This window comes from Nyctibius grandis, chromosome W (genome assembly GCF_013368605.1).
Source record: "Nyctibius grandis isolate bNycGra1 chromosome W, bNycGra1.pri, whole genome shotgun sequence".
Lineage (NCBI taxonomy): Eukaryota > Metazoa > Chordata > Aves > Nyctibiiformes > Nyctibiidae > Nyctibius > Nyctibius grandis.
Genome location: NC_090694.1, coordinates 8,387,975 through 8,400,169, shown reverse-complemented (window position 1 = coordinate 8,400,169; position 12,195 = coordinate 8,387,975). Strand labels below are relative to the sequence as shown.

General features: G+C 46.4%; 1 protein-coding gene across 1 annotated transcript in view; it reads left to right on the top strand.

The window, feature by feature from the left end:
- Positions 1-12,195, top strand: part of LOC137675688 (5'-AMP-activated protein kinase catalytic subunit alpha-1-like) — a 64,239-nt gene that overhangs the window by 44,513 nt on the left and 7,531 nt on the right. The window contains 1 exon segment of the mRNA XM_068421858.1: positions 2,217-2,343. Within this exon segment, the coding sequence (XP_068277959.1) occupies positions 2,217-2,343 (127 nt within the window).

The window sequence follows — 12,195 nt, the reverse complement described above, 5'->3', positions numbered from 1 at the left end:
AAAGGTCTAGTAAGGGTGTCTCAGTCTCAGATTCGGGTAACAGGACGGTAGAAGGATCAATGTTCCACTGCTGTTCCCTGGGCGGTGGGGGGGGGGGGGGGGGGGCTCTGGCAGCACGGAGGGCGGTGGAGGGGGGGCTCTGGCAGCATGGAGGGTGGTGGCGGGGGGGGTGCTCTAGCAGCACGGAGGGCAAAGTCACTGTGAAAGGAGCTGTAGATGCCTCAGCCACCGCCTTTGCCTCACTGTCCGCCTTCATTTCAGAATCAACAGAATCAACCAGATTGGAAGAGACCTCTGGGATCATCGAGTCCAACCGTTGCCCTGACACTACCCTGTCAACTAGACCATGGCACTAAGTGCCATGTCCAGTCTTTCTTCAACACATCCAGAGATGGTGACTCCACCACCTCCCTGGGCAGCCCATTCCAATGTCTAATGACCCTTTCTGAGAAGAAATACTTCCTAACGTCCAACCTGAACCTCCCCTGGCAAAGGTTGAGGCTATGTCCTCTTGTCCTATCACTAGTTGCCTGGGAGAAGAGGCCGACTCCCACTTCACTACAACCTCCCTTCAGGTAGTTGTAGACAGCAATAAGGTCGCCTCTGAGCCTCCTCTTCTCCAGGCTAAACAACCCCAGCTCCCTCAGCCGTTCCTCGTAGGTCAGACCCTCCAGACCCTTCACCAGCTTGGTCGCCCTCCTCTGGACTTGCTCCAACACCTCAACATCTTTCTTGAAGTGTGGGGCCCAGAACTGGACACAGGATTCAAGGTGCGGCCTCACCAGTGCTGAGTACAGAGGGACGATCACTTCCCTAGACCGGCTGGCTACACTATTCCTAATAGAAGCCAGGATGCCATTGGCCTTCTTGGCCACCTGGGCACACTGCTGGCTCATGTTTAGCCGGCTGTCGATCAGCACCCCCAGGTCTCTTTCCACCGGGCCGCTTTCTAACCACTCTTCCCCCAGCCTGTAGCGCTGCTTGGGCTTATTGTGGCCAAAGTGTAAGACCCGGCACTTGTTCTTGTTGAACCTCATGCCGTTGGTCTCAGCCCATCTATCTAACCTGTCCAGATCCCTCTGTAGGGCCTTCCTACCCTCCAGCAGATTGACACTCCCACCCAGCTTGGTGTCATCTGCAAATTTGCTGAGGGTGCACTCAATCCCTATGTCTAGATCATCCATAAAGATATTGAACAGCACCGGCCCCAGAACCGAGCCCTGGGGAACACCGCTAGTGACCGGCCACCAGTTGGATTTTGCCCCATTCACCACCACCACCACCATTTGCTCCAGTGAGTCTATAACTAATCTCCACGTCGTCAACGACGCAGTGGCGATCTTGTCCCCCCTTGAGGCAGCCTCAAAGAGAGAAGTTCCAGCGCTTTGCCACTTACTAGCTTCGAAAGCAGTCTGCGCCATAGCTGGCAAATTATTCTTTTTACACCATATCAATAGTCTCCGGAGCAAAAGCTCATCGTATTTTACCCCTCTCTTCGAGAGGATATCTAGGAGAAGCCTTACTGTTGCACTTTCTTCTTTAGAAATATTTTGGCCCATTTCCGTTCCCCCGGCTGCTCACCTCACTGGGTGTTCTGTTGCAACGTATGTTCCTTAGCCTCCGGGTTGTTCTCCACCCCTCCCCGGTCTCAGTCCCGCTGAGCTGTTCTCCAGACGGTGTATCTCCTTCCGGGCTGTTCCCCGAACTTGCTGTCGATTTACCACTAAATCAGTATCATGTCAGGGTCACCATCTGAGGAGAAGAAACTGGACTCCACACAATCCAATGTGAATCAAAGTGAAGACGCTTTATTAAGCATAAGCTGTCCCTTTTATACATTTGTACTTTCGCTGGCTGTAAGCATGTGCATTGCTATTGGTTAATATTACTGTCCACGCTTCAAGCACACTCTTCTTTGATGTGTTGATTGGTTACTGCTCTGCCACTGGTCCTTTTTTGATTGGCTCCATCAGTTCCTGTTTCTTCTCCTCCATGTCCGGCTCCCCTCAGCTACTCCCTCAATTCTTGTTTGCTCAACTGCTGTTTTTCCTCATTTCTTCTCTGCAAGGTCAGTTCAATGACACTAACTACATGACTCTTGTCACGCAGCTAGGTCCTCACTCCATACTCTCATACATCTGGCTCATTACATGACCATTCTTCTCCAGAAACCCCTCTACAGTTCTAGTTACTAACTCAAATCTCTTTTGTACTAGGTTGTAAATCCATACTATCTGCGTGTTCGAAAGAAGAATCAAGTGACAAGTGCATATTCCAAAATGAGTTTACAGTTGTATCAGGTGGACAGCAGGACATACTTACTGGACTTCCGTAGCATTGATGGTATGTGAAGACTTACATAAGTTAATGGAGTTGTTAAGGGAAATAATTCTAAATGCAAACATGTCTTAATTTACTTGTTTAGAAGTGAAGTAAGTGTTGCCCTTTATTAGTTTAAGCCAAGCTAGATTTGAATTAGTGTTTCTTTATTCCTTCCTGGTTTAGTGTTCCTGTTGTTGCCCAAAAAGTGGGATCTTCTACCCGGTATGCAAGCCAATACACACACAGAGTCAAGGTATTCCTTTTCTTGCAGATCTGTACAAAGCTGGGAGCTAGGTGGTATTCCACAAAACCTAGCTCAACATGAATACAAAATCATCACAGATTTATAGGGAACAAATTGTCATATTCTCTTAATACACTTTCCTATTGGTGCTATTCAAATTCTTCCTTTCTCTGATGGGAGTATCTTTTCCTCGCTTCAATTTAAAGTGATTGCTACCGAGAAAAATATTTCACATGCCCTTTCAGAAGGGGGCAGCGGGTCTATTCCTTCCTTCTGAATCAGAGGTCTCTATCTCCCCCTGCCACCTTTAACTTTACCCTACTTGTCTTTTCTTGCACGTCTCCTGGCGATCCTCCAGTCAAGACCAGATGTTTCCTATGAAGATAGGCTGAGAGAGTTGGGGCTGTTCAGCCTGGAGAAGAGAAGGCTCCAGGAGACCTTATAGCAGCCTTCCAGTACCTGAAGGGGGCCTACAGGAAAGCGGGAGAGGGGCTTTTTACAAGGGCAAGTAGTGACAGGATGAGGGGGAATGGTTTTAAACTGAAAGAGGGTAGATTTAGATTAGATATTACGAAGAAATTCTTTCCTGTGCGGGTGGTGAGACACTGGAACAGGTTGCCCAGAGAAGCTGTGGCTGCCCCCTCCCTGGCAGTGTTTAAGGCCAGGTTGGATGAGGCTTTGAGCAACCTGATCTAGAGGAAAGGTGTCCCTGCCTGTGGCAGGGGGTTGGAACTAGATGATCTTTAAGGTCCTTTCCAACCCAAACCATTCTAAAAATCGGAAAACTCCAAACCCCCCTTTCAGTCATTCCCAAGCTGTCTCTGTCCCTTTGAAATCACGAATCCCAGGTATATTACTTCTTTGTTCAGAATCTGGGCTTTCTGTAATGAGACTCAATAACCACTTAGTCCAAGAAAATTCAACAAATTCACAGTTCATTCTTTGCATTCCTCCTCCTTTTCTGTAGCTATCAAAATGTCATCCACATATTGTAAAAGAGTCCAATTTCCCGGAGGCCTTACCCAGGCTTCTCATTCTTTTGCTAATTGATTCCCAAAAATGGTGGGACTGTTCTTAAATCCTTGAGGTAACACTGTCCAGGTTATTTGGCTTTTCTGTCCTGTATCAGGGTTTTCCCATTCAAAGGCAAATAAATTGGGGCTTTCAGGAGCCAAGGTGAGGCAAAAGAATGCATCTTTTAGGTCTAATACAGTAAACCATTCATAGGTTTCCTTTAAACTGGTCAGCAAAGTATATGGGTTTGCCACTACTGGATACAAATCTTCAACTATCTGATTTATTGCTCACAAATCCTGCACCAATCGATAAGTTTTGCCATCAGGCTTTTTAACAGGCAAAATAGGTGTGTTATACTCTGAAGAGCATTCAATCAATAATCCATATCTCATGAAGTCCTCTATAATACTATTCACTCCTTGCCTATCTTCCAATTTCAGTGGATATTGTTTTATCCTAACAGGCTGTAGGTAGATTAGGGTACGGCGACCGGAAAATCTCGGGCTGTAACGGAAGGTAGGCGTGGCGAAAGGAGCAGGATGTGCAAGTATCACGGGAGTTCGTACGGGACAAGACGACTATATAAGGCTGTTGCGCGGTTAAATAAATGCCATTTGTTGCATCCTCACATTGGTGTCAGTGCTCAATGGCCCTGGGGTGCGGATAGCCTCAGGCCAGCCAGCAACCGAACGGAGCTTGCCGCAGACAAGCGGCAACAAATGGTGACCCCAACGTGATTGCTGGGCTGGCGGACCGCAGGCGGTCGGAGTGGGTTCGCGAACCATGGAAGCCTTGATAAAGGTGATTTCATTACTGGGCGGGGAATTTAAGATTTCTGTGAAATCGAAAGACGTAGCCCAGTGTGTGGACCGTCTCGTTAAAGGGGGGGGCGGTGGCAGGACCGGCTGATTGTTTACAGCCGAATACCTGGGAGCGGTGCTCGATGCAGCTCGCTGAGCGAGCTATGGCAGCGGGTTCTGCCAAAGAATTAAAAACATGGGGAGTTATCTTGTGGCTGCTACGGGCTGCGCGGGAGGACTGGGCGACATGGGATGCGGCTCGGACGTGTTTACATGGGGTCTACCCTGACCAAGACAGAAGTGGCAGTGGTGAAACTCCTCCAACATATACTCTCTGAGAGAGGAATTAAATACGATGAAGCTGCGTTAAAGCAGTTACTGTTCTGGGCAAAAGATAAAGGACATTTTACAACCTTTAATGATGTCTTTGAAGTGCCTTTATGGGAGAAGATTGGTGAATCTCTCTGGAATGCGGTGTCAAGTGGTGATAAGGAAGCCTTTAAATTGTCTGCTACATGGAGGCTGGTTAGCGAAGCGTTAAAAGGAATAAAAGCAGAGAAGTCACACATACAGCTTTTATGGCTTTAGGACCGCAGACGTCTACTACCCCCTCACTGTTTGCGGGACCAACACCTCCCACGGCCCCAGTGGCTGTACCGGTGGCAGCTCCTTTATCGCCATCGGTACAGACGGCTCCGAAAAAAGCTGAGGAGCGGGGAGCGAGTAAAATAGATACAGATCCATCAGAACCGGTAGTGCGCCCTAAAACAAGAACTTGACATGACAGAGCTTGGTAGACGACTGGAAGAATTAAAGACGGAATTGCAGCAGCACCGTTCAGCCAACGCCTCGGGACACGTGACTATGTCTCCCCCAAAACCCCCCTCTGTGTTCGGGACAAGTATTAGGGCCACCTCAACCTCCTTTACAACTCCCTACTCCACCTTTAGATCAGGGCGGGGGGGGAGGTTTGCGTCCATCTGGTAATGTGGGAGGTGAGGGAGAGGGTCAGCGTCTGCCCGCGTATACAGGGGAAGGGGGGGGAGGTGAGGGAGGAGTGAAATGGAAAGGGGTCATTCGAGATGCGTTATTAGAAGGAGTTATAATTCCACAAGCATATCCGGTGATTGTGGGTGCGGGTCCTGAGGGAGGAAATATTTGGCAACTGTTAGATTGGAAAATTGTAAAAGAAGCATTGCCACTACAGTTAGCGAAGGACAACACAGGTGAGGACTGCAGGAAAGTTGTTGCAGGGATGGCAAATCGTAACCCCACCTTAACTGAGCTAATGGATGCTTGTGAGAAAGTAGGAACCACCACATCTCAGATGGAGCATTTAGCAAAAACTTTTGCGGCGGCAGTTAAGGTAGTTCATCGTTGTTATACATGCGAACAGGAAGGTCACTTTAAGAAAAACTGCCTTAAGAAGTTGAAGCTGAGTGGGAGAGATAACTCTGTTTTGATGTGTCATTGCTGTGGGAAGCTAGGGCGTTTTGTGAAGCTGTGCAGGTCTCAGTATAATGCTCAAGGTCAGCTGATAAAAATCAGCTGCAGAGTACAGGGAAACTGGAGAAAGAACGCGGGGGGTGAACCGTGTGCTGACACAAATGAATCTTCCCAACCAGTTCCAGGCCTAAGCAGTTAACTCGCAGCCCGAACCGCAGGGAGCGCAGGACTGGTGTTTCCACGCAGGGTTAACCTGTGCGGCTGCCAAGCCTTGGACCTGTGGCAAACAGGGATAATGCTAATGCTGATTGTCAAAAGATCATTGAAGCTTTACCTGGAAAAACAGATTTGAATGCTATGATAAAGGCATGTGCAAAAGTGGGTACTGTGGAACATAAGGCTCAAGTTATGGCTGCGGCCGTACTTGGGGCTTACGTCGTCACAATTGCAACCTCTATTCCAATTGTTAGCAGGAGACACAACTTTAACAGCACCACGACACACTACTTCAGAGGTACAGCAACTGATTACAGAAATAGAAAGCAGGCTACATTCCAAATTTGTACATCGTATTGATTTGAATCAGGAAATACAAATTATCACTTTGATAGGCAAATTCCGTATGCAATAATTGGTCAATGGAATTCAGAATGATCAGATTCGTTACAGAGCCATTGGCACAGATTATTCATCAAAGGACGGATGCGATGTCGGGAGCTTGTGGCCAGAGATCCCTGCATCACTAACTGTTCCTATTGCAGCTCAATATTTTGAGTGGTGTATGGCTAATAGCTTTGCTTTGCAAACAGCTATGGAGAATTTCTCGGGACAGGTTGTTTACCACTTGCCCTCCCATCCTGTTATAAAATTGAGTGTGGAACTTCCAATTGCCACAGGAGTGTGGTGCGCAGACACTCCTGTGGATGGAATTACCATTTTTATGGATGGATCTGGGAACACAGGCAAGGCGGGCCTTGTCTGGTATTCTGATGGCAAGTGGGAATCTATGGTAGTACAACAAAAGGGTTCACCTCAGGTGGTAGAATTACGAGCTGTATTAAAAATATTTCAGAATTTTCCCATTCCCTTTAATTTGATTACTGATTCAGCATATGTAGCTGGCATTATAAAGCAATTGGATAGATCTGTTATAGAGCATATATGTAATCAGTGTGTTTTTGAATTGCTGCGAGCTCTGTGGCAAGAAATTCAAATCCGAACTGCATTGTTTTATGTTTTATATGTAAGAAATCATACTAATTTGCCTGGGTTTATTGCAGAAGGCAATGCTCGAGTGGACTCTTTGGTTTCTGACCTTACAAATTCTACTGCAATGACTGTGCAGGTGCCGGACATTAAACAGCAAATCATAGAATGGGTTTTTCCACCTTTTCATCCTAAAACAACAACTTAAGACTGATAATGGACCAGCATACTGTTCACAGATTTTTCGTCAATTTTGTCAACTATGGGGTATTACACATGTCACCGGGATTCCTCATTCGCCTACGGGTCAGGCGATTGTGGAACGTGTTCATAGTACATTGAAACAGCTTCTGCAAAAACAAAAAGGGGGAGAGGTGACTGAACCTTCTGAGAGACTTGCAAAAGCTGTTTATGTACTTAACCATTTAACTTTAGCAGGAGATAAGGAGCGACCCCCAATTGTAATACATTGGGAGGCAGTTTGACAGGGAGCAAGCTATGTGCAAAACAAAGGCAAAGTGTGGTATAGGGAACCCGGTACTAACGAATGTTTGGGACCAGGGGAACTATTACTAATGGGTCGAGGTTATGCTTCTGTCTCTACAGGCGCAGGAGTACGGTGGATTGTCTCTAAAAGGATGGTTAGCCACATTATTAGAGGGAATAGTTTATGTAGTTGTGATTATAGTTATCATAGGGATCTGCGTGGGTTGTGTTAAGACAATCATTGAGAATAGTATATGGAAGTAGTGAGATAATAAATCTAACTACTTCCAAAAGGGGAAATTGATACCGGATGGTTTAGCAACGATTTAGCAAGAGTAGGCTCTAAAAGGCCTGCTCTGTGTTACCTTTACACAGAATCAGCTTTCCTGTCAGTAATTTTCCTTTCAGCTAGAATAATAGAGAATAACAGTATGTTCTGAAGTAAACTGCATGTTTTGTAGATAGAGTCTGCTTATGGGAATGTTTATAATAGGCATTATCCTACTTGTGTTACCCTGTTTGTTTGCATGTTTGCAGAAAACTGTGCAACGAATGGTCAATACAGCCTTTTTGGCACAACAACAGAGAGCAGGATTTATGGGTAACCAAGGCTGGGATTCTCTGACTGAGCTCTGCGAGACACAGGGAACCGGGTTTGAGTAAGAAACAAAACCAAAAAGGACGAGATAGGACATAGCTCGTTCAAAAACAAAAAGGGGGATTTGTGGGGTTCCCACGGGACAATGGTGGGAACGAGCTACTGAACGAGCTATGTCCAGGCATGTCCAGGGGGTGGTAATGGGGTGGTGATGAACTAGCCAATCATAATACAGAACAAGGGCCTTGGCTATGAGACCAACAAGATATGGGGGAAGCCGAAACAGCACCAGCCTCGACCTTCAGACGTGAGGAGTCATGACAGTACAGAGGGTCTGGTGAAGTGGCGGGGCGCCAAGAACGATGAGGAGCGGCGACCGTTGCTGAGTGAAACAAAAGCTTTGAACAATGCGCTCATGATTAGCTTGCTTTTGCTTTGCATCTCAGGAGTTGCAGGGGAATCTTACTGGAGAACCTGGGCTCGGGATGTTGTATCCGCCAGCTACGCTTACGCTTTGACGCAAGGCTCCAGAATCAGCGATACGCTTTACTTCGCATGACTTGAAGCATGGGGAGGGGGAAATGTAGGTAGATTAGGGTACGGCGACCGGAAAATCTCGGGCTGTAACGGAAGGTAGGCGTGGCGAAAGGAGCAGGATGTGCAAGTATCGTGCGAGTTCGTACGGGACAAGACGACTATATAAGGCTGTTGCGCGGTTAAATAAATGCCATTTGTTGCATCCTCACATTGGTGTCAGTGCTCAATGGCCCTGGGGTGCGGATAGCCTCAGGCCAGCCAGCAACCGAACGGAGCTTGCCGCAGACAAGCAGCAACAACAGGCCATGCTCCCTCTTTACGTTTAACAAGAACCCATTCTGCATTTTTAGCCTTTCCAGGCACTCCTGAGGCCCATATTCCTGGATATACCTGGTCCTTTATTTCGTGTATAATTTCTTCTTCCCTGATTTGGCGTTCAGTGAGAGCCAAACTTAAAATTTCAATGTGATTCTTTTCTGGTATTTTAAACTCAGTTTCTTAATTTTTAAAATTTATCTCAGCATTCAATTGTTCTAATAAGTCTCTTCCCAAAAGTGGTCTAGGAGCATCAGGCAGGTAGAGAAATTTATGAATTTCTACACTTTTTCCAATTTTGAATTCTGATGGTTTCAAAAAGAAAGCTTCCTCATCCTGCCCAGTTGCTCTTACAATGTTAACACTTCGTTTGCTCTTGGCAATAAAGTCTGATTCAATACTGAAAATGTGGCACCTGTATCTACTAGAAATTATACAGTTTTCTCTCCTTTCCCTAGCTGCATTTTTACCAAGGGTTCTGCTAGGGAAGATTCCCCTGGTTCCAGTCAGTCAGCTCCTATGTCAGTAACCATTACCGATTTCAGTTTCAGACAATCCTTTCTCCAATGTATCGTCTGCTTACAATACACACACTGATCTTTCAAGAGGGGTTGATTTCCCCTCGGTGGGGCACTTGCACCTCGTCTCACAGCATTAGGGTTAGTTCCCAGTAAGTTCCGAGAGGGTCTCTGGCTCCCTGTGGTGCGCAGAGCAGCCGCTGCAGCACCAGCAACCGCTCCGCCCGTCACTCTCCCCCTCCGAGTCTCCCCATTCCGATACGCCTGCCATACAGTCTCCAGCAACCTCTCTAAATCTCTCACATCCATTCCTTGCACTTTCTATAGCTTTCTCCTAATATCATCTGCTGATTGTCCCAAAAACAGAGATCCCCTGTTCCCGGCAGAGTTCCAGCCAGAATCAGAGCCTGTACCTGGGTTCTGGCCGCTTTCATAACCATCTGCTTTTCTGATTCGCTAAACACCGCATCCAGCATTGCATCCACATCCTCCCAGTCAGGATCCTGGGTTTTCACAATTAGTTCAAATCCTTTAGCAACCTTTTCAGGATCATCCCGATAATTCCCCACAGCATCTTCTTCTCTATCACCTCCTCTAATCTCTCATTCTGTGCACCAACCTTTAAACACTTTTGTACAATGCTACAAGCTGAGCAACATCCTTTTAACTTGCCATTTTGCTTATTTTTCTTCTTTTTCTAGTGCCAGGACCATAGGGTCCTGGGGTGCTAAATTAATTCCACATTCCTTTTGCCACTCTGGGTGATTCCGCAGAGTAAAGAACATATCTGCATAAACTACTTCATCCCATTTTCCTTCCCTTTAAAAATAACATAAATGTGACAAAGTATTATAACTCAAAGTTCCGTTAAAAGGCCATTTTTCTCCATCATCTAACTTGTATAAAGGCCACCACTGATTGCAATATTTTATCAAAGTTTTACGGCTCACACTTCCTCCAGGTGGTCCCCAATATCTTTCCAGTGAGCCAGAACACAGCCCAAAGGGCTCCTTTTCAAAACTCCACCCTGTTGATTTCACATTTAGAAATTTATAAAACACAAAGACAAACATTTACACACACGGGATAACAGAACCACGGATCTGGACTCCGCACTCGCTTCGTACGTATTTGTACGTCTCACTCACACAATCATACAAGTTCAGATACAAGGTCAAGTTACAATAAACAATTTTTTTCCTCTGAATATTCACTCGCCCCCCCCAAAACCTCAGGGAGACCAACAAAGGTACAGAGATTACAAAGTTAACAACAGCTGCTACTCCCCAGATGACAAATGTCGACACAGGTTATTCAAAGATTTTCAAATATGGGTATACCAAACATATACGTATTACTACGCATATGTAAACCAAATGCCACCCTGCAGGGTTATCACGAACCGTGACTTATGAGTAGCTCCAAATGAACAGTCCCAAAACCAGAAACAAAACCAAAACAAACACAGAAAGAATGCCTTTTCTTACCCATGGTCCTTGTCTGTCCCCGCACGGATCCGCTGAATCGAGGAGTCCCTCCAGAGAAGTCTCCGGGGCCGGCCAAGGGAGTCTCTGACCCAGGGGTCCTGCAGCCGGACAGAGAGTCTCCTGCCTGGCTCGCCAAAACTGATACAAAAAATCGGAGATCTCCAAACCCCCTTGCTTTCTAACTTTCCTCACCGAAGTGGGAAGCTAGGTGCGGATGGGTAAAGAGTCTGAAAGAAAACTCAGTAACACTAGAGTGTTATTAAGCAGGCATCCTTTATTGTAGCACTAGGGATTATCCACCATGAGTGCTCTGCCGATTTGGCAGATTTTCAGAGACTATATACCATAAAGTTATACATAGTCATAGGATTTCCGAGAGCTCATTTACATAACCATGAGATATGCAAATGTCCACTCCGCATGTGCAGTCATCTTCCCAGGTGGTCATCGGGGGTCTTCAGATGAAGGCTTGTAGTCTTCCTCACTGTGTTTGCTGACTGACCCCTGCTTCACAGAATCAACCAGGTTGGAAGAGACCTCTGGGATCATCGAGTCCAACCATTGCCCTGACACCACCATGTCAACTAGACCATGGCACTAAGTGCCATGTCCAGTCTTTTCTTAAACACATCCAGCTTCTGCGCAAACTCAGTCCTGAAATCACGTAGGCCAGGTCCTTCGAGGCTGTTGTTGCAATTCCCTTATCTCTATGTTCTCGTGCATCTGCCCATCCCAAGGCCCAGCCATCTGAAGTGAGAACATCCCAGAGCCTCCTTATCTTACAGCCATTACCGCTCTCCAAATTGCAAAGGCTTTCCTTTGTTTAGTTGAGCACCCAGGATAGTTGAGTAATTAAGGTATTTACAACATCCCCTTTGCTCTTGGGGCCCCAACCATTTCAGAATTATATTCTTGCAGTAAGTGAAGTCTTAAAAGCAGTTGGACTAACCTGTACAGAGGTCTATTTTTATAGAGTGACAGTAACACAGCACACAGCTCTGTTGTGGTTTAACCCCATCTGGCAACTGAGCATCAGAGACGCTCGCTCATTCCACCCCAGTGGGATGGGGTAGAGAATCAGAAGGGTAAAAATGAGAAAACTTGTGGGTTGAGATAAAGACAGTTAAATAGATAAAGCAAAAGCCGCACAAGCAAGCAAAGCAAAACAAGGAATTCATTCACTACTTCCCATTGGCAGGCAGGTGTTCAGCCATCTCCA